At 36.1% G+C, this 23,145-nt stretch overlaps 1 protein-coding gene across 1 annotated transcript in view; it reads right to left on the bottom strand.

Moving 5' to 3' along the window:
• CNOT4 (CCR4-NOT transcription complex subunit 4) overlaps positions 1-23,145 on the bottom strand; it is a 152,375-nt gene that overhangs the window by 26,900 nt on the left and 102,330 nt on the right. The window contains 3 exon segments of the mRNA XM_070369220.1: positions 3,714-4,211; positions 5,104-5,353; positions 8,120-8,177. Of these exon segments, the coding sequence (XP_070225321.1) occupies positions 3,714-4,211; positions 5,104-5,353; positions 8,120-8,177 (806 nt within the window).

The raw sequence follows: 23,145 nt of genomic DNA, 5'->3' as shown, positions 1-23,145 counted from the left end.
TCAGTTGCTGAATCTGAGACCTGGGTTCCTATCTTAAATCTACTACTAACTGAATGTGTGACTTCTAACAAATTATTTAACCTTTTCAGAAAACAGCTTTGCCATTCCTAAAATGAAGGAGTTGAACAGGCAGGTCATTTTTTAGAACAGGAAAAGTTACTTTTTAAAACAAAAGCACATGGTTCCAATAACAAGGAAGATCTGAATGGACTTCACTATTACTGGTTACTAATCCAAGTTTTCCCTCAAGAATATTTATTCCAAAAATCCTTCTCAATTTAGAAAACTGGATATGCAGCCAAGAAAATGCTGCTAAAAAGATTTCACCTAAGGAAATAACTAATTTTCAACATTTAAAAAATGTTTTCAATTAGGCAGAGGAAATGGAAACCATGTTTATGTCAAACCTCTGGCAACTGTCCTTCCCATGATAGATTTCAGACATATCAATTTTTAATAATTAACTGAAACAAACCAAAACTTAAAATTTAAATACAAATGTATAATAAACACAGACATTTGTAAGATACAAAGGTAACTATTTATTCCTAACTAAAAGTCAGAAACCCCATCTTGCTCTACGTATCTAAAGAATAAATATACATGATTTTTCCAGTACTGAATACTATCTAAGCATATCTTAAGTGGCAGACCTTGCTGAAACATATGTACTCTCCTTTATGAAGCTCTTAACAGTTACCCTGTGTAAGAAACCATGATATTCACTGCAGAAAATAGAGTTAAAGCTTTTTCAACAGTTCAACTCAAGTACAGCTGAGTTACAACTAGGGGTGGGAGGCAGATATTGCCTACATATTAAACTGCTTCAAATAATTTACAGTTAAGATGTACACAGTTTTCCAGAATTTTAGTTTGTCACTTCTAATTGTTACTGCAAAACCTCAATCATCTGAGGCTTCGCACATTCAGCATCCTGAGGTAGTTGCCAAATATATATAGGCCATGGAAGGGTTCTGTATAACTCCTGATATCAATTTTAAATATTTTGGTACATTAACACTAAAATTTCTTTAGCCATGGGAACCTTAAGAGTTCTCTAAAAATAAGCTTACTTATAAGTCACCACTTAAATACCAAGCTAGTATGCACAGTCAAGAAACTGAAATAACAAACTCTCCCCACCTCCCAGAAAATAGAACAATGATTCAGAATCTGTAGTCGGTGACTTCATTCTTAGAATTTCTGGGAAAAAAAAAAAAAAGTATTTTATGCTCTATGGTTGAGTATATGCTAAAAGAAAAGAAAAACCCATGAAGATAGGATCATGATTTAATGCCACATTTTTCTTCATAAAGTATCTATTCTAGATGAAGATTTCAAATGACTAACACAAGGACAGCTACCTTCAAAAATCAGTGATTACTCATCAACCCTGTGGCATTTCTGGAATATCTACCAGCTTAAAAAATATTTGGTTTAAAACTGCTCTTTTTACACTAATGGACAATATGGTAACTATGAAATAGAAGAACAGATAGTTTTTGAGGATGGTCACATAATAAGTCAAATGAAAGTACACGAAGAAGACAGCTAAGAACTAGAGTTCCACAAAGGCATCCTCCTTCCTGTCATATCAAGCCCACGCTGTTCTGCCTCCCTGGCCTAGCTCCACTCTCTAAAACACATGAAGCACCTCCTGGTACAGCAGGCAGTTCTACTGTTTCTTAATGTAATGACACACTAGATTTTGTCTCTATGCCTTTATTCGGGAGTTTCTACCAACACAAAAGGTCTTGCCCTTTTCCTCCTGCTAACCCAAATCCAGGATACAGATCAAGTCCTAATTCTTCAATGATGCTTCCCCAACAATTTACAGGCTCCACTGATGTATCTTGCATTCCAGCATCAAATAGTTACCACCTTCATACACAGTCTTATTTCATCTTGTCAACTACACTATACAGTATCTGGGAATAATATCTGCATTTTAAAGTTTTTCTGCATTATCCACATGGCCTAGTTCATTGTTGGGCAGATACCCAAATATTCATAGTAATTGGTCTAATATTCTATTGTTAAATGTTTAGAATATTTAGGGGAAATTAAATTTTTGGTGTTATAATGTTTTGAGATGCACTACTAGTAATTTAAATTCCACACTTCTAAATGATTGAAACAAAGGAAAACAAAACAAAATTACATTCTAATATTGTCTTGGAAAAAAATGAGTACCAGGAACTGAACACTTAGTATTTCTTAAGTGAATATCATGTAGAAGAGGATTGAAAAATGTCACTCTTAATTACCTACTAACTACCATAATCAAACGAACAAATATCACAAGTCCCACCAACGTGCAAACCATTACATTAGGTGCTATCATGGTGGTGGTGGTTTAGTTGCTAAGTCATGTCTGATCTTTGCAACCCCATGGATGGGAGACTGCCAGGCTCCTCTGTCCAGAGGATTTTCCAGGCAAGAATACTGGAGTGGGTTGCCATTTCCTTCTCCAGGGGATCTTCCTAACCCAGGGATTGAACCCGGGTCTTCTGCACTGCAGGCAGATTCTTTAGCAACTGAGCTACAGACCCCATGTGCTATCACACTTATATGTAAATTAACTTGACTGTATCAAAAGCCACACACCATATTCTCTTAACCTACCTACTTGTCTTGAAATTCAAATGCTGCAGTCACAAAGAGAATAGAACCAAAAAATTTTGATGGATCTCTGAAAATTTATCTATCAACCTTGCTAAAAACAAGAGAACAAATGTCTTGCTGGTGATAGCACATTATTACAGTAATACTGTGCCATGCCATATCACAAAGGCCAAGACAAGGGATAAAAATAAATTTTATGAGTTATGTAACAGAGTGAAGGACTATTCTATTCTACTTGACTCTCTTCAGAATCAAGAGAAAACAAACTCTTTCAACAGTCATATCTAAAGCCCAAATCAAACTTTGAAAAACTATTAATAAGAAAGATTCCTTTAAATGTAGAAGTCACTTGATCTAAAAAAATATCATAAGACCTTAAATGCCAAAAGTTCTGAAACCTTCAAGGGTAGCAGTACAAAATCAGAAATATTCTGGCATCACTGACAGGAATCTAATATTTACCCCAGAAACAAAAGCATGACAGACCAAAAGGAAAAAAATCTCTCCTTGAACAATTTCTTTTTCACAGAAAGTATAATTATGCACATATGATATGTCTGTGAAAATTAAGAGTTCCCAAATATTATATCCTTTATTATATAAGCAGAGTTTTGATGTGAGTGTGTGTCTATCAGTCAAAATAAATTGTGAAAAGGAGTTAAGAGGGTGGCTTTATCCCTCATGCTCTCACTAATTATCATCTCTAAAAAATTTTTTTGAACCAGTTTACTTTTAGAATGTATAATCAGAATTTTTGGTATTGGACATTATGGCACCATAATTTCAGAGCCCATTTCTTTTTGCATTTGAAAGACTTATATGCCATAAGAAAGTATGGTAACTATGCTATTAAGTAAAATGCTTCCGAGCAATAACCAGGTATAATACTCCACCATCCTTATAAAGCTCAATATTACAAGGCATCCATCCAATTAAAATTTTTTTAGATTATGATAAAGTGTTTCCCATTGAAATTTCCAAGACTAATAATAAATACTTTCTGTTATCCAAAAGTACCCTCCCTACCCACCCAACAACCTGTAGGCAAGAGTTATTCACAAATTCTCAAAGGCTATAAACGAACCTACCTGCTATAGGGATCCCTCCCAGACCTGTGTTGTGCTGTGGCGGGAGATTCAAGTCCAAGAAATTACTATTTGAGGTGGGGTTTGCTGTGTGGTTCAAGTGCATGATGCTATTGCGTGGAAAGGCCATCCAAGGATAGCGGGCTGCCTGGCCTGGAAAACTGAATGAATTATAAACCGCTCGGTGCTGCTGAAATTGAGGGAACCTCTGTGGCAAGACGGAAAAGGTACTATTCAGAGAGTTGGCATTTGTAGGCGCAGCAGGATGCAGGAATCCAGAGCCTGGACCTTTGGCGGTTGTAGTGTGTGACGAGGAGTTCTGAAGAGATGTGGGCGAAAGGGAAGGCTGGTCTTGGACTGACAGTTCCTTTTCAATCAAGTCTGCTAAGGCTTTTCGAGTGACATCAAAGGGATCAAAACCCAAGTCATCCTCTGGTTGTTTAGAAGAACCAAAGCCAAACGCTGCTTGCCAGTCTGTAGAGGATGATACTGGGATTGTTTCTGATGGGAAGAAAATCAGGGATGAATTTAAAACATATATCTCACTTCCATACTAGTGAAACATCATACTATGTAACACAAAGGCAAATAAATACATGCAAAATCTGTTATGATCTATTAGAACATTAAGACTGTAAAATTATAATTGGCCTCAGATACTTTAAACAATGATTTCATTTTTAAGTTACTAACTTCAAAAATTGAATGATACAGACTGATTTTGCTAATCAAGGAAAACAAAGTACTACTTGAAACCCAAATCATACTCTCAATTATTCATCATCAAAACCCAGAATCAGTTGTTTAAATAAAGTAATAAATATGGTCAGAGAATTCAATTAGAGTTTATTTTTAAAATGTATTTCTCAAAGACACAAGTATAAATAATTTTGAATATATGCTTTATATACTACTATAACAATGAAAAAAGTATCTATTTAATCTTTATATTTTTTTACATTGTCTTAATTTTATGCTATCCTTCACATTAATGAGAACAAATGAATGAAACTGGAAATGGTTCAAATTCCAAAATATAACTTTCGATATTAACTAACATACTTCTTTTGTCAGCTGGGAAAACACTTTTTAAAATATAACTATATAAATACAAATCTAATTAAAAACTGTAAGCCCTTACTATTAATACTTCCTAGAGGAATAAGTATTTGAATACTGAAAAAATGATCTAATCCTTCATTTCTGGAGAAGTCTGTTAACACAGTAACTTCTAGATGACACAACTCTTCTCAAAACCATCCAATTTCTTGCAATTTAAATGTTTACATTTTTATGAAAAAAGAAGAGGATAAAAACAGCGTAACAGCACACCCAGTGAAGGGCTGATTTTAGTCTGAGGATAATTACTAACACATGCAGTGTTCCTCTGTACCTGATGTGAAGAGGCTCTGTGGCTCTGGTGCTGTAGGCCAGTCACTGGAAGTCTGTGGGGAGCTGGGGAAAGGAGGAAGCCCACTTGGGATAGGGTTGGGATGGCGAAAATTATCTGAGAATAACGACTGTGACTCAGTTACTGCTCCTTCAAAAGGAGACCGTGCACTGTGATTGGATGAACTGATGGGGATGACTGGATTGGATTTTGATAAACCAGGAGGTGGTGAAGGTGTATCACTGTTAGATATCTAAATAAAATAGGAAAAGAAAAGAATAATCAACATAAATTTATATTATATACAACAATAAGCCATAATTTAAAGGGCTTGCAATGAAAGGTACTAGAATAGTGATCTTCAAAAACGGGATACTTAAGAGACTTTTTTTAGGACTGTATGAATTTTCAAAAAGATCCATCAACTTCGGACTTATCTGACAGTCCAGTGGTTAAGATCCCACACGTCTGCTGTAAGGAGCACTCGCAGTTTGATCCCTGGTAGGGGAACTAGAATCCCACATGCCACACAGTGCAGCTGAAAAAACATCAACTTACATATGTACTCTTCTATATAACAAAACTGACCCTCCTGAAAAGACACAGCCAGTATCCTCTCGTTTTACAACCTAATTTCTCTCACTATTTCTTACTCTCTGGGATCTAATCAAAGTATTTTGCCCAAGAGTGAAAACTTTCTGGAAGCCAAACACAACTTTATTAGAAATATTCAGATTAGTAATGACAGAGTGTCTGACTCTTAAGGACTACATTTTCTTTGGCAAACTAAGTGATTCCCAATACTTTGGTTTTAAACAAGACGAAAATATCTAATCAAGTTGTTTCCAAACACATCATTAAAACTAATTTTTATAATAAATCTTAATATGATTCTTAGGTATTTAAAATTCAAGAGTTTGAAAATTTGAGTGATATAGACATAATACTCTTTCTTTCATTTACTTATATATACGAACAAGATATCTCAGCACTTTTATTTAGGAAAACAAAAACACGATTAGATGGCTGCTAAAACATCTCCTTGTGCCAAAGGGTAATATTCATCCATGGATACAAGAAAACTAATTTTAAAAAGCCCTATCTGCTTCATTAAGAAGTAAATTTCCAATACAATTTTAGCTTTTATGTTAAATGATTAATTTTTTTTATTAAAAAAAATCAGGTCAAGGAAGGATGTAAAATTTCCCATTGTTAAAGACAAGCTTGTGTAAATGGATGAGGGAGTAACAAAACATTCTGATACTTAAATCTCTCGAATACTAATTAAAAACCAATATAGTCTGCTACTACTACTGCTAAGTCACTTCAGTTGTGTCCGACTCTGTGTGACCCCATAGATGGCAGCCTACCAGGATCCCCCGTCCCTATTTATTTAAAAATACAAAAACTTATAATAAGCTGGAAATTACATCCTTTGTGACTATTTTTAACTTATTATGAAAAAAATATTTAATGTTAACTTAAAATATACAAAGGGACATGCAGATTTTCAAATACTTTCATGGAACTCATGAACAAAAAGTTTAGAAAAGCAGTGTAATTTAGATTTCACGTTGTGGGAAACTGCACATTCTTTACAGAAGAGATTAGAACACTTTTTTTTTTTAAGTAAGAGGGTATAAAGAATGTAAGGAGGTGTAGTGAAAAGCTAACAACCAGACAATATGATACAAAGCATGCTCTACAGATTAGGACCTCATTCAGTATCATACTGGATACAACTTTGAAGTTGATTTAACCATTTCAAAGCCCAAAGTCATTTGAGGAATGAGGGAAACTTGGGGGAAAGTTCATTGAAAGAAACAGAAAATTAAAGTCAGTTTGGAACTAGCAGATACAAACTTATATATAAGGTGGATTAAAAGATCCTACTGCATTTCAGAGAGAATTATATTTAATACCCTAAAACATAATGGAAAAAAATATGAGACAGAATATGTATAACTGAGTCACTTTGTTGTACAGCAGAAATTAACACAATGTTGTAAATCAACTCAATAAGATTTTAAAAAAAAAGAAAGTTAAAGTTGACAACAAGGGACAGGGGAGCACAGGACAGAGAAACAACTCAAAATCAAGAATGCAGAAGGCATGTTAGTCTGGGACCATTTCGTGTCAGGTCAAAAAGACCAAGAATATGAGGGATTCTAAGGACACTAATGTATTGGTACATAGCAGAGTAACATATTTTATTTTCTCAGGCTCCAAAATTGCTGCAGATGGTGACTGCAGCCATTAAATTAAAATTCTCCTTGGAAGAAAAGTTGTGACAAACCTATACAGCGTATGAAAAAGCAGAGACATTACTCGGCTGCCAAGGGTCCAAACAGTCACAGCTATGGTTTTTCCAGTAGTCATGTACAGATGTGAGAGTTGGACCATAAAGAAGACTGAACACTAAAGTACTGATGCTTTCAAACTGTGGTGCTTGAGAAGACTCTTGAGAGTCCCTTAGACTGCAAGGAGCTCAAACCAGTCAATCCTTAAGGAAATCAACCATAAATATATATTCACTGGAAGGACTGAAGCTGAAGCTGAAGCTCCGATATATGAAGAGCTGACTCACTGGAAAAGACCCTGATGCTGGGAAAGATTGAGGGCAGGAGGAGAAGGGAGACAAGAGAGTATGAGATGGTTGGATGGTATCACTGACTCAGTGGACATGAGTCTGAGCAAACTCCAGGACAGAGAAGCCTGGTGTGCTGCAGTCCATGGGGTCACAAAGAGTCAGACATGACTTAGGGACTTGAACAATGAACAGCAACTGTAACATATGGTCATAATGATACTTCTGCATCATCAAGAAAGGGTTACATTATGCTCTATTCTGTGGAGAAAAAGACAGCTAATTATTATACATGTAACAAAGATGTTCACTAAAAGTGTTTTTAAATTAAGTATTTAAAGTATTTTTCACTATCTAGAAAATTCACTTGCATAGAAGGTCTTATTTCAGCAGATGGCAGGTAAATAAGGGAATACAGTATCACAATCTTACCTGCTGAGAATTATCACCATTCCCTATGCTGAGAGAATCAGAAGGTTTGTCAATAGGGCTGTAAAAAAATAAAAATTAGAGTAAATTTATTCTCCTACAATCAAAGCCCGAAAAATAGACATTTTTTCATCTTAGCATTTACTAAAGCACTCAGATGCAAAATATTAGGTTAGATGTTGGGGACACAAAGTGTTAAGATAAAATCTCTATCCTTGAGTGACTTACAGTCTAATATTAGACTCTCCAAAAACAATGAGTGAAACAACAGTTTTGGGGAGGAAAAGTATACTAATCCATTATTTAGTTTGTGCCCATGATAAACACATTCCCCATTAAAATTCTGAAAAAATTCTATTTTTCTAGGTGCTTAACAGAGGGCATAAAAGTTACTGAAATGTCATCTACAGGTTCTTAAAATCAATACATTTTTAATACTTCAATAGCCTAATCATAACCTTAAGAGAAGGCGTATGTAAGTATATACATATACACACATAAACACAAACACACCACACATGACTAACAGAAAGAAACTTTCGTGCCTCAAACAAAAGTAGTAAAACTTGATTTCCGTAAGAGAAAATGCAGTATCACAGTAAAGTAACACAGATTTGCTAACTTCAAGTACATTTTAACTCATTTGACTTAAAACAGAAATCTTTATAAACATTACAACACTGATCAAGCAAGCAATTTCTATAACAAACTTTAATCCAGCACATGAACAAAAGTTTTGGCACTCATATAACTAATACTTACTTCTGATATAATACTATAGCAAAAAAAACTTAAGATTCCAAATTTCTGAAAATTATTTTATTGTCTGGAAACATATATAAAGTCACCTTACAAACCAACAACTTACTGGTACCGTATTTGATTGTTTTGGAATAATTTCACAAGAACTAGTATCCAATCTGAATGCATCTTCTACAGAAACACTGCCAGATGCTCCTGAATCTGACTGGTAAGTCTGAAACTTCCTTGAAGAACACTTTTACTTACTATTCACAGTATATCAATAAATGAATTCATATTATTGTCAAGAGGGTAATCCTAATAATTTTAAGATACAGTTCTGGGCCCACTAAACTTAGAGGTAGCTGGGTAACAAGACAGGTGCACAACAACAAACACCAGTCAGTGTCAACTATTAAATGGACTAAGTTTAAACACTAAGTGCCATAAATCTTCAGAAGAAAGAGGAGCCCCTCCAAGAGGGGCAACTGGGAAAAGTTTCCTAGGGAAGTTCAAATTTAACTAGGCCCTTAAAAAATATTTACATGTTAGAAGGAAGAGAAGTGGGGTCGGGTGGTGACAGGCAGCATTAAAGGCAGGATTAGCAAGAATTTCAAGAATCAAAAGGTTGTAGAAAAGGTTGAGAGAAAGGTAATTAGTTTAGCTAACATATAGGATGATTTTAACAATGGGAGGTAAGAAGAGAAAGACATCAGAGGCCACTAGAAATTTTTTTGAGCACAGAAATAATACAAATAAAGCAACGTTTTAGAAAGATTAATACACTTCAGTGGTATTAAATACACCTTGTTGTACAACTATCACCAACATCCATTCCCATAACTTTGAATTTTATAAAAATGAAATTCTATACCCACTAAACAACAACTCTCTATTTTTCCTCCTTCCAGTATCTACCATGTACTTTGTTTTGATGACTCTGACCACTCTAAATGCCTTGTGTATAAACTGTAATCACAGAGTATTTATCTTTTTGTGACTAGCTTATTTCATAAACAATAATGTTCTCAAAGTTCATCATGTTGTAACATACAGCAGAATTTCCTTCCTTTTTAAGGCCAAATACTATTACATTGTATCAGCTCAGTTCAGTCATGTCCGACTCTTTGCGACCCCATGAATCACAGCACCCCAGGCCTCCCTGTCCATCACCAACTCCCAGAGTTCACTCAGACTCACGTCCATCGAGTCAGTGATGCCATCCAGCCATCTCATCCTCTGTCGTCCCCTTCTCCTCCCGCCCCCAATCCCTCCCAGCATCAGAGTCTTTTCCAATGAGTCAACTCTTCGCATGAGGTGGCCAAAGTACTGGAGTTTCAGCTTCAACATCATTCCCTCCAAAGAAATCCCTGTACCATTTTTGGTTTGTCCATTCATCCATCCATGGACACTGAAACTGCTTCTACATTCAAGCTACTGTGGGTAATGCTGCACAAATACCGCTTCAATACAGCGTTCAATTCTCTTACACTTATATATAGAAGTGGAATTGGTAGATGATATGGTAATTTTATTTTGAAATTTTTTGACGAACTGCCATACTTTCTTCCACAAAGGCTGTACCATTTTAAATTCTCACCAACAGTACACAAGGGCTCCAATATCCCCACATTTCTTCACTTGTTTTCTGCTTTTTTGATGGTGGCTATAGCGAGGAGAATGGGTCTGAGGGGGTATCTCACTGTAATTTTCAGTTGTATATTCGTAACGATTAGTGATGTTCATCTTTTCATATGCTTAGTGGCCATTCACAAATCTTCTTTGGGAAAATGTCTATTCAAGTCCTTTGCCCATATTTGAATTTGACACTTTTTGCTGTTCAGTTTTAGGAGTTCTCTACATATTCTGGTTAATATTCCTTAAGAGATTTATAATTTGCAAATATTTTCTCCCATTCTGTGACTTGTGGATAGTGTCTTTTGATTTATAATATTTTTAAGTTTTCATGAAGTCCAATTTATCTATTTTTTCTTTTGTTACCTGTGTTTTCGGTGTTATCTCCAGGAAATCACTGCCAAATTCAATGTCATCAGATTTATCCTACATTTTCTCTTAAGGTTTTTTGGGGGGCAAGGGGAGGTTTAAGGTCTTAAATTTAGATGCTAGATCCATTTTGAATTGATCTTTGAATATCGTGTTAGGCAGGCAACCAACTTCATCCTTTTGCATGTGAATATCCAGTTTTCCCAGAACCATTTGTTGAAAAGATTGTCCTATCCTCAGTAGTCTGGTCTTGGTGACATTGTCAAAAATCATTTGGCTATATATGAGTTAATATTTATGAGCTCTCTATTTCACTGGTCTGTAGACTATCTTTATGTTGATATCATACTATTTTGATTAATGCAGCTTTGTATAAGTTTTGAAATCAGGGAGTATGGGTCCTCCAGTTTTATTCTTCTTGTTTAAGATTATATTGGCTATTTGTCCCTTGAGATTCTGCATGAATTTAGGATGGATTTTTCATCTGTTAAAAACTCTGGGATTTTTGACAGGACTGGGATCTGTAGACAGCTTTGGGTAGAACTGACATTTTAATATTAAGTATCCCAAGCCATAAACATTGGTCTTTTCATTTATTTATGTGTCTTTTTAAACTTCTTTCAGCAATGTTTCATATTCTTATACAAGTATTGCATGCGTACATGTGTGCTAAGTCACTTCAGCCATGTATTTTATTCTTTTATCTTATTGTGAATGAACTTGCTTTTGTAATTTCATTTCAGATTGTTCACTGTTCATGTATAGAAATGCAAATGATTTCTGTATGTTAACTTCATATACTGCTACACTGCTGAATTCATTTATCAATTTTAACAGGTGTGTATGTGTCTCTCTCTGTGTATCATCATTAGAATTTTCTACATATAAAGCCATACCACCTGCAAAGAGATAACTTTACATATTCTTTTCCAATTTAAATGCCTCTTCTTTTTCTTGGCTAATTGCTATGGCTAGAAAATGCAATGCTGTGTTGAAGAGAAGTAGTGGAAGCAGGCATCCCATTCTTGCCTTGTTCCTCGTCTCAGGAAAAGCTTTCAATCTTGCCACCATTGCATATGATGTTCACTTTGGTTTTTCATATATGGCTCTTACTATGCCAAAGTGGCTTCCATTTCTAGGTTGTTAACGGTTTTTGTCACAAAAGTGTTTGTGTCTGATGCTCCCTCTGCATCAATTGAGAGGATCATATGGCTTTTAACCTACATTCTGTTGATACGGCATATTGTACTGTTCAAGTTTCATACATTAGACCATCCTTGCATTCCAGGAATAAATCACACTCGGTCTTGGTATTTAATCTTTTCAACATGCTGAACTCTGTGAGTATTCTGTTAAAGATATGTGCATCAATGTTCGTTAGGAGTTTGAAGTTTTCTTACAGTGTCTTTGGCTTTGGTTATCAGGGTAATGTTGGTCTCATAGAATTAATTAGGAATCATTCTCTTCTCTTCAATTTTGGGGAAAAGCTTGAAAAAGACTGCTACTAGTTCTCCCTTAAATACTTGGTAGAATTCAACAATCGAGCCATTAGGTCCAGAACTTTTCTTTGGTGGGAAGTTTTTATTACTAATTCAATATGCTAACTGGTTATACATCTATTCATGCTTTCTATTTCTTTGTAACACAGTCATGATAGGTTTTGTGCTTCTTGGAATCATTTCATGTAGGTTATTCAATTTGTTGGTGTACAACTGTTTATAGTACTTTCATATTTATTTCTGGAGAATTTGTAGCAATGTTCCCACTGCAGTTTTTTATGTTAGTAATTTGAGACATTCTTTTTTCTCAGTTCACCTAGCTAAAGTTTTGTCAGTTTTGTTGATATTTTTGAAGAGCCAACTTTTGGTTTCCTCAATTTTCTCCATTGTTTTCTATACTCTATTTCACTTATCTCTGCTCTAATCTTTCTTATTTTCTTCCTTCTGCTAGCTTTGGGCTTATTTGTTCATTTTCCAGCTCCTTAAACTGTGAGGTCAGATTGTTGACTTGGGATCTTTTTTATTTTTTAATGTAATATAGCACTTAGAGCTATAAATTTCCCCCTTAGCACCACTTTTGCTCCTTCCCAGAAGTTTTGGTATGCTGTGTTTTCATTTTCATTCATCTAAGTATTTTCTAATTTCCTTGTGATGTCTTTTTGAACCCATTTGTTCAAGTGTTAATTTCCACACTTATGAATTTTCTAGGTTTCCTTTTGTTAATGATTTCTAACTTTATGCCACTGTGGTCAGAAAAGATACCTTGTATATTCATCTTTTTAAATCTACTGAGACTTGATTTGTGGCCTAACATATGGTCTATCTTAGAAAATGTCCCATGTACATTTGAGAAGAATGTGTATTCTATTGTTAAACAACACCACAAACATATACAGAACACTAGGTACAGTGGTCATATACTGTACACTAGATACATATACTGTATCTAGTGTTCTGTATATGTTTGTGTTGTTTAAATCCTCTCCTTATCTTTTGTCCGGTTGTTTTATCCATTATTATGGGTGGGGTACTGAGTCTCTAGCTAGGATTGCAGAACTATTTCTCCCTTCAATTCTGTCAGGTTTTGCTTCATATATTTTGGTCATTAAGTGTGTAAATGTTTATCATTGTTCTATCTTCTTGCTGTACTGAGCTTTTATTAATATATAATGTCCTTTTTGTCTCATTAATCTTTTTTATTTAAAGTCTATTTTGTCTGATATTAGAAGTAGTTTTTGTTTAGTTGCTAGTGGTGTCTGACTCTTTTGTGACTCCATGGACTGTAGCCTGCCAGGTTTCTCTGTCCATGGGCTATGAGTAGGGCCACCTTTAATCTTTTTTGATTCCTATTTGCATGGAATATCTTTTCCCATTCTTTCAGTTTCAGCCTGTTTGTGACTTTGGGTCAAAAGTGAGCCTCTCATAGACAGCATATAGCTGGACTATGTATTTTTATCCATTTTGCTCATCTCTTTTGAATGGAGAACTGAACTCATTTACATTGAACATAACTGGTAGTAAAAAGTTATTTATGTCACCATGCCATTTGTTTTCTATATGTCTCATAGCCTCCCCCCCTCGTTTATTGCATTATTATCTTCTTTTATGTTTAGCTTATTTTTCTGTAGTGAAATGTTTCTCACTTCCTTTTGTGTACATTCTAGAGTTCTTTGTTGCTATCATGGGAATTACATTTAATATCCTAAAGTCACAACAGTCTACCTTAAATTTACACTAACTTAACTTTAACAATATACCAAAACTCATAGCTCCTTTCCCTAGCCCTTCTGGTTACTGATATCACAAAACTGTATCTTCATACATTGTGTGCCCCTAATAATTCTTCTGAATGCAGTTTCTTAAATTATGTAGAAAACAAGATTTGAAGTCACGAAGCAGGGTGATATTAGCTTTTATACTAATGTACTGGACCTTAAACATACTGCTCTTAAGGTCTACAGGAAGAAAAAAGCATAGTTACAAACCATTGTTATAACACTAGGTTTACTTTTATTGAGATCTTTTTCCTCCATACAGCTCTAGGGTATTGCTTAATGTCTTTTTATTTCATCTTGCAAGACTTCTTGAGTTTTTCTTGCAGGGCAGGTTTAGAGGTCCTGAATTCCCTTAGCTTCTGTTTATTTGGCAATATCTTAGTGTCTCCCTCACTCTTTGAGAAGAGTTTTTCTAGACAGAAGATTCTTGGTTGGTGTATATATACTTTTTCTTTATAGCACTTTGAGTCTATCAGCCCACTGCCTTCCGGCCTCCAAACTTTCTAATAAGCAATCTGCTGATAATCTTACTGAAGATTCCCTTCTATGTGATGATTTGCTTCTCCTGCTGCTTGCAAGATTCTTTTTTCCTTTGCCCTCTCTGATTATACTGTCTCAAGTATCTCACTGTGGGTCTCTGAATTCACCTTAATTAGAATTTGTTTAGCTTCTTGGATGTTTATACTCAGCAGACTTCGGAAGTTTTCAGTCGTTATCTCTTCAAATATTCTCTCTGCATCTTTCTCTCTTCTCCTCTGAACTCCAATAACGCATCTGCTGGTCCCCTGGAAGCCTATAAGTCCCTTAGGCTGTTCACCTTTCCTCAATTTTTGTGTGTTCCTCAGACTAGATAATTTCCATCACCCTATCTTTAAGTCTGCTGATTCTTTCTTCTGTCTTCTCAAATCTGTCTTTGAATCCTCCAGAGCATTTTTTGTTTCAATTATTGTACTTTTCATCTCCAGAATTTTTTAGTTTCTTTTAAATTTTTCTACCTTTTATTGATGCTTCCATTTTTCTTCACACATCACTTTTCTTTCTCTACAACTTTCCTTAATTCTTTAAGAATCTATAAGATTTAAAGACTGTCCAGTATATCTGCCATTTAGGTCTTTTCCAAAGACAGTTTCTGTTGATTTATTATTTTCTTTTGAATGGATCATTCTTTTCTGTTTCTTTGTATGCCTTCTGATTTTTTTGTTTAACACTGTCCATTTGAATCTATCTAGTAACATGTTACCTCTGGAAAGCAGATTCTCCCCTTTCCCCAGTATTTGCTCTTTTTGTTACCAGTTGCTGTGTTTGGTTTTTTTTTTTTTTTTGATTGTTGCAGGCTATCTCTGTACTGAGAATTAGTCTTAGCTGTAAACTTAAGGTCTTCTCAGGTCTTTTTTGAGCCTTCCCTGGACATGCAGAGTGACTTTCTAATTTTTTCCTTATATGTAGCTGTTTTTGAATGTCCTAGTCTTTAATGCCCAGGTCCCAAAAGGAGAAAAAGTAAAAATTAAAGGGGTATGGCAAGTGGGTATCAGTCCATCAAATTCTCTGCAAATCACTTCAGTCAGAGAGGAAGGGACTTGTAACTACGAGAGGAGATACAACAATGCTTGCCTGCCTCTCTGTCTGCACCTGTGATCAGAAGCCATGATCAGCAATCAGAGCAGAGATCCTCAATATCTGAGGACATGGTCCACTTTGTCCATCCTGTCTTCCACAAGCTATAGGCAAGCTGCTCTAGGAACATGTACACAGCACCTGCCATGTGGCTGGGGATGGGGGTGGGAAGCTACTGTGCTAAGAGTGGAAGTTGATCAAAATTAACTGCCAGATCTTTTCCTGAAAGTTGCAAGCCTTCAAAAGACCTCAAGAGTTCAAGAACAGTTTCATTAGACAGATTATGCAAGTGCAATTGTTGTCCAGGTGGAGAGATTGATTCCTGGTGCTATCTACACTGTCACCTTCCCCAAATTTGCACTGTTCTTACAATAGGGAATAAGGGCTTAAAAATGAGAGGAAGGAGTAGTCATAGAAACAGAAAGATGAGAGCAAAATATCACAAAAGAAAACATCAGTGTCTTCATCTTGGTTCACCACCTCAATTATCATCATTAGAAAGCACTAAATAATAATTTTCAACTTAGATGAGGTCAATCTTGCTAACGTCAAGGGTAATATATGAAAACATTATAGCATTCAGAATTAAACCTTGAGACTGTTTCTGGATTACAACTAATTAGAATAATTTATAGCATCTTTTCCACCATACCAACTGCAGTTTCATAAACACTGATTCATGAATACTTAACACTTCATCTGGGAAGGTCTTATTGATATCAGTGTCATCAATTCAAAGACAGCTACTGAAAAATCAGGATCAGGGCAAGATTTAGTAAGCTTAAGTCCCATTCAATTTTAGTATATTCTTCAATTTATTTTAAGAATAATTAACAAATTCAAGGAATAATAGATGACAGCTTTAGGAATAAGGATATAACTAGAAAGTTTTTTGTTATGTGGGTTGTAAAAAAATAAGTTTTTGTTATGTAAAAAACATGGGTCAATTAAAATTAAACCTGCCATAGTAAATGCAACTATCAGTGTCAAAACGGAAAATAAAGATGGGGGAGTCCTTGCAAATGAATGTATAAACTCAATAGAAAGAAAAAGTACATTTCCCAAGTCTAACTGCAATAAATGTACACTTCTTGCACTCTGATGGCTGAACAGAAAACATGTATCTCAGAGTTACCACTAACCAGCCAAAGTTCTCACAACCCCCTGGGATCAAGTGTCCAAATTCCTTCTTCATTAAGCTCTGTCATACTAATAAAATTTGTTGTTTTACATTCAACATACATCCACCCATTATCAATGCCAAGAAGGTTAAGAAAGGAAAGCAAACATAAATATCACATTTACTAATGAAGATAGACACCTGTTTCTTAGGGTTCCGTGGGAATGACTCTAGAACAGGCTCCAGCTCCAGTTCAGGTCCTGGGTTTGGCTCTGGCTTTCTTTGTGATAGCATGCCTAGAGTACGCTCTACTGCTGGTTCCAGATCCAGCCCTGCTCAAGCAGTGACTCTAACTTCAGGCTTAGCTCTGGCTCCCTGTGCCAGTCTGGGCTTCCCCTCTAATGATTCCAGTTCTGGCTCTAGTGGTTGTTTTAGCTCATCCACTTGTCTCTTAGAGACCACAATGAGTCTATGTTTCAGGTATTTCCTCTGTTCCTGAAAATTAACTTCCTCCTATAATAGCACCCAAAAGCCTCATCCCTCGGGCTTCAGGAGTGGAGGAAGTACTGCAGGTTCTCAGGTAAGTTCTCCTCAAAGAGGTTGTTAGTAGTTGATGACTTCAGCTAGCAAGAATGACAGGAGTACGTTCCTGGTGCAGGGCTGCACTTCATCATCATTCAACCAGGAGCAGATAATGCCCCCTTCCAATGATTCACTGAAGTGCAGCAGAAAGGTGCCAGAGATGGTCTTCAGAAGCTGGCATCCCTGGCAGTACTGGAAAAGAACTGCTGATTCTAGGGGTCTGAACTGATCAGACTGAACCAAAGAATCAAGAACCAGGCAATCAAGAGTACGTTCACATTAGAAATAATCATCAAAGAGAAGGTGTCTGTTTTCAGCTCCTGCTTCAGATCCTGGTAGTTGTATCCGACCATGAAGCTGATAATGCGCACTTCCTGTTGCACCCAGCAGTCCCCTACTGTTGCCCTTTCCAGAACCACCTGAACATTGCTCCGGAGTCAGGGAGCCAAAGACCAAATTAAAACCTGACTCTGCTTCTTCTTGGGGCACAAAGTTTTCTGGTTTGAAGTCAGAATGTTGAACTTCTATAAACTTTGTACAACTGGTCATCAACATCTGTGGGTTCCACCTATTCAGATTCAAGAATATTCAGAGGAGAAAAATTCCAGAAAAGTTCCAAAAAGCAAACTTGGATTTCCCTTGTGCTAGCAACTATTCACCTAGCATTTACATTGCATTAGGTATCATAAGTAATCTAGAGATGATTTAAAGTATACAGGAGGATGTGTGTAGGTTATGTGCAAAAAGCACACCATTTTATATAAGGGACTTGAGCCTTCGAGGATTTTGGCATCCTAAGGAATCAACCCCCATGAATAGCAAGGGATGACTATAATTGAGGAAGATTACTGTCAGTGGAGACTTCTGCAGTCAGTGACCCACAGCCTTCCTGGAATCTCTTCAGCAGCCTTGTTTGAACAGTAAACTTCCTCCCAGCCTTGAGGATGAGGGGCCAAAGGGGAATTGTGCACGGCTGGGTTTCTACCAAAAAGGCTTTGTGGAACAGACATAAAAGCAACTCTCTGTATGGGACCTTTCACAGGTCTGCCCCTTGGGTCAGAGGGTCGTCCTGATATATAACTGAGCAACTCAATTCCATCAGCTTCTTCAGGTGAAACAACAGCTTAGCTGTGAACATTTCTCCAGCTGATCCAGCCAATGGTCCAGGGGCACTGCACTGCAGGCCTTGTGCTGCTGAACATTCCATGCCTCCAACTTCAACAGCAATACTTTAATTAGGGTAACTGGCCCAGTAGTCCTTTGGAGGCATCCAACACCTCCTTACTCCTTTAGACCAGTTCACGGAGAATTTCCTGAAAAAGCTGCTGCTGTCTGGTCTGATAGGGGTCCAAAAAGGGTATCCTCACTGGGTCTGGCTCTTACATTGGAGGCAAAAGACATCCTGCTGGCATTTCAGTTGGCTGATGGATTTTACCAGTTTCTCCATCAAGCCCTTAATTCCAGGGTCCAGGATTCAATCTCATGCTGCTGGCTTTCCACAGGTTCTTTGAGGTCTTCCTCTCCTTGCTTCGACTGAGCCCTTTGAGCCTGGAGCAGAATTAAAGAGATCAAAGATCATCTCAGCCGATTAGGTATGGCCCCAAGAAAGGCCAGAATGTCCCAACAGAATTTTTGCAAGTTGGGCTGTAGTAACAAATACGCAAGGTCCTGGCTGCAGTGGCTACACTCATAGTTCAGTTGGTTTAAGAAGTGGAAGAACAGCATGTTAGCCTTGGAATCATCATTGTCCAGTAACAATATGAAGAGAGAGAAATCAAGACACATGAATCACACAGTTGACTGATAAGCACTGGTTTCAAGTGGGATTAGGAAATTCTAATAGTTAGTTAGGTTTCATAAAAAGTGAAACCTAAGAAAGTGAAGAGGAACTGAAAAGCCTCTTGATGAAAGTGAAAGAGAGTGAAAAAGCTGATTTAAAACTCAACATTCAAAATACAAAGATCATGGCATCCAGTCCCATCATTTCATGGCAAATAGATGGGGAAACAATGAAAACAGTGACAGACTTTACTTTCTTGGGCTTCAAAATCACTGCAGATGATGACTGCAGCCATGAAATTAAAATACGCTTGCTCCTTGCAAGAAAAGCTATGACCAACCTAGACAGCATATTAAAAACAACAGATATTACTTTGTTGACAAAGGTCCATATAATCAAAACTATGGTTTTTCCAGTAGTCAGGTGGGAGTTGGACTATAAAAAAAGCTGTGCGCCAAAGAATTGATGCTTTTGAACTGTGGTGTTGGAAAACTCTTGAGAGTCCCTTGGATTGCAAGGAGATCAAAGCAGTCAATCCTAAAGGAAATCAGTCCTGAATATTCATTGGAAGAACTGATGCTGAAGCTGAAACTCCAATACTCTGGCTACCTGATGTGAAAGAAAAAGACCCTGATTCTGGGAAAGACTGAAGGCAGGAGGAGAAGGGGATGACAGAAGATGAGATGGTTGGATGGCATCACCAACTTGATGGACGTGAGTTTGAGCAAGCTCTGGGAGTTGGTGATGAGCAAGGAAGCCTGGTCCATGGGGTCACAAAGAGTGGAATATGACTGAGCGACTCAACTGAACTAAAGTTAGGTTTCATAACACAATCAAGGTATTATTTCTAGAAGGTAATGCTGTGTGTATAAATCCCTGTAGATAAAAATTTGTAAACATGTTTTCATAGTCTCACTAAATTTTTTTTTTTTTAATTCTAGTCCTAAATAGTTCTGAAATCTATGGTGAAATTACAGATTTCTCAGGAGTAAATATTTTCCAGTTAACCCAACAGTTGGAATCTGGTGCTATGTAGCTTTGCAAAATATAAACATTTATATTTATTTATTTAAAGAATAGAGTCAATATCTAGATTCTGTCCTTGGAGATTCTGACTCAGTCCAAATTGAGATATTTGGTGTCTGATGATCACTGTTCTAGTGGAAAAGGAATACAGTGAAAAAGTATCAAGTCTCCTCAAAGTCTCTGAAATTATTAGGCTTTAGAGCTAGAAGGAATCATTAACATCAAATCTAAATTCTGTTTTACAGTTAAAGAAACCAAATTCACAACTATCTGCAAAGTGCCTCTCTCTGGATCTTCAGATGCTCAGTCAACTTTGCTAGTTTCTAACTGGCCCACTGGGCAATTTTTGAGTTTGATTTCCTTTAATTTCCTTGGTGGTGACACCAACCAAATTCCTAAAGATAGTCTCTTTGCTGCTTTCTAAAAATTATAACATAAAACAAGCAGTTATGCAGTAGAGGAAACAGAAAAAAACATTTTCAAGGACTGGGAGTTGGATAAGAAAAATAGTGAGGTTTAGTTTCCTGGTTTAGCATATTCAAAAGATAAAAAGTCTTCAAGGTTGTACTAATTTTTGTTGCATTTTGAACATAAAGTAAAATTTAAGGCAAATGTCAGTATAATGGACATTTCCAAATTTCTGTTGTGTTACTATATACCCAAGTACATACTTATACTGCTCCTAAATATTCCCTTATTCGTTGAGAATAATTCACTTTCATTTTTCATGCTCGCCAAAGTCTTAAATAACTGAGATAAACATTTGCTACTGCAAAGGACAAATTTAAGTTACAGACAGGAAGCTTGCTTTTAAAGAGTTTATTTTGATACAGGGGCTTCAAATACACATTGACACTAAAATTACTTTGCTAGTAATATATGGCCACATCTTAAGTTACATGACACAATTAACATGGCAAGAGAAAAATGCCTCAGTAAACCTAGACTGATTGTAGTTGGCAAGTATGATTCTAACTGCAAGTTTCTCATAACTCCAGGACATACCAAATATGAAAGAAAATAAATGCTTTTATTACTGGTAAGCACAAAAAATTAATTATCCTTAATATTAAAACTGAAAGATGGACATCCACCATCCTAAACATCATAAACTATTGCAAGCTTTCAAAAACAAAAAGCAAAATCTCCATCTATTCATTATAATTTTGTATTTCAGTAATAAAGTTTGATCTTAAAAAGATATTTGACGTGTCTTTTCTTCTAAGAAATAAAGGCACCAAAAACTTCGATCTCTAACCCATTCCTACCGATACCCACCCTTCCCCTCCCTTCCTTGCACTTATTACAACCACCCTCTGGAAAAAATACCCATGGCTCTATAAACTTTTTGAAAATATTCTACTTCAGTGGAGCAAGATACCAGAGCTGACTGACTAGTTTTCCAGTATGTATGTGCACATGTGCAGTAACTTTATATATCCAAATATATCATGGGACTAAGTAAGATTTCTTAAGAAAAATAAGGAAAGACTGAGAAATAAGTTCAGAAAAATTTAATAATTCATGAATTTTAATATAAATACCCAATTTTAGCAAACTTTACCACCTACTTAATTTAACAGTAAGCAGCCTTAGCTTTATACAAAAATAAAAGTTGAGAAATGTAAATAATTTACCTACTTCAAAAGACGGAATGCCTTACTGGGGGTCCACTTTACAAAAACAATGTAGGCTACCTTTCATGACACTTGTCCATACTTTGAGAATTACTGCTTTATACTGCTCCTGAATTCACCTCTATAGGTATCAACATACACCAGTAATTTATAACTATTTTTAGGTCATGGATCCTCCCTCCAGAAAAGTACACACACACACACACACAATTTTACAGAAGATTTCAGAGTTTGCAGATATTCAGAAGTCTATATATGATTTAACACGTTCTACTCAAGACTATTTTATATAATTATCTGGACCATATCCTTTCTAAATTTCAGGGGTTTACCAAATGATATTAGGACAGAAGAATATGATTCAGGCAGTGCCTACTTCCATTCTGTTAAATAAATAAGGCACTCTCATTATGCCTTCAGTCTATTAGAGCTTATATTTGACTTTCAATACAAATATAGCTGCATATAGTTTTTAAAAATACACCTTTTCCTTCAATGTGATAAAATGGACAAATTTCTAGAGAAATTTTCTTTTCACCATTTCTTTAGCTTATCCTCTACTGCCACCAATCTGTGGTTTAGGGAAGGTTTTGCTTAAGCCTTCCCTGGGATTAATAGTACATCCATTATATTTATCCTGAGGTATAAGCCTTAAGTACTAGAGATCTTCCAAGGTCAAACTACATACCGTTATGGCATAGTTTAACTGATTTAGTTTGATTCATGCTAGAGTTTTTAATTCATGTTAGAGTCTTAAATTTCGCCTCTTCTAGATTAAGAAATGGCAGAGTGAAAGAATGAGCTTGGGCTTAAAACTGACTGAGACTTTTGGTCAGAATCTGGTCTATCACTTACTTGTGGAGGATACTGGTAAATTACCTAAACTCTCTGAGATTTAGTATTCTTGCCAGCAGTAAGATAACAATGATGTCTACCACACAGAACTACTAAATGAACACAGAAGACATCAAATTTTTATTCAACTTTCTTTCTACCTAAATGTAAAGCTGAACATCTCAATTCCTTCAATGGTGTCTTCTCTGAGTCACAATATCAAGTCATAAACTTGACTTGCGTGATCTGCACATTCCGTAATCTGTCCCCCCAAGGTAAGCAGACCTATACACTGTCCTGGGCATATAGCAGCCATTTAGCTACTACTGCCCTGTCTAAGTCTTCAGTTGGTGCACAAATAGTACCTCAATGTAAATAAAGGTATTTCAAAGCCCTGAACTTAAAAACAGAATATCT

This window comes from Bos mutus, chromosome 4 (genome assembly GCF_027580195.1).
Source record: "Bos mutus isolate GX-2022 chromosome 4, NWIPB_WYAK_1.1, whole genome shotgun sequence".
In the NCBI taxonomy this organism is placed as follows: Eukaryota; Metazoa; Chordata; class Mammalia; order Artiodactyla; family Bovidae; genus Bos; species Bos mutus.
Note: the sequence above shows the minus strand (reverse complement) of the source record. Positions and strands in the feature narration are given on the sequence as shown.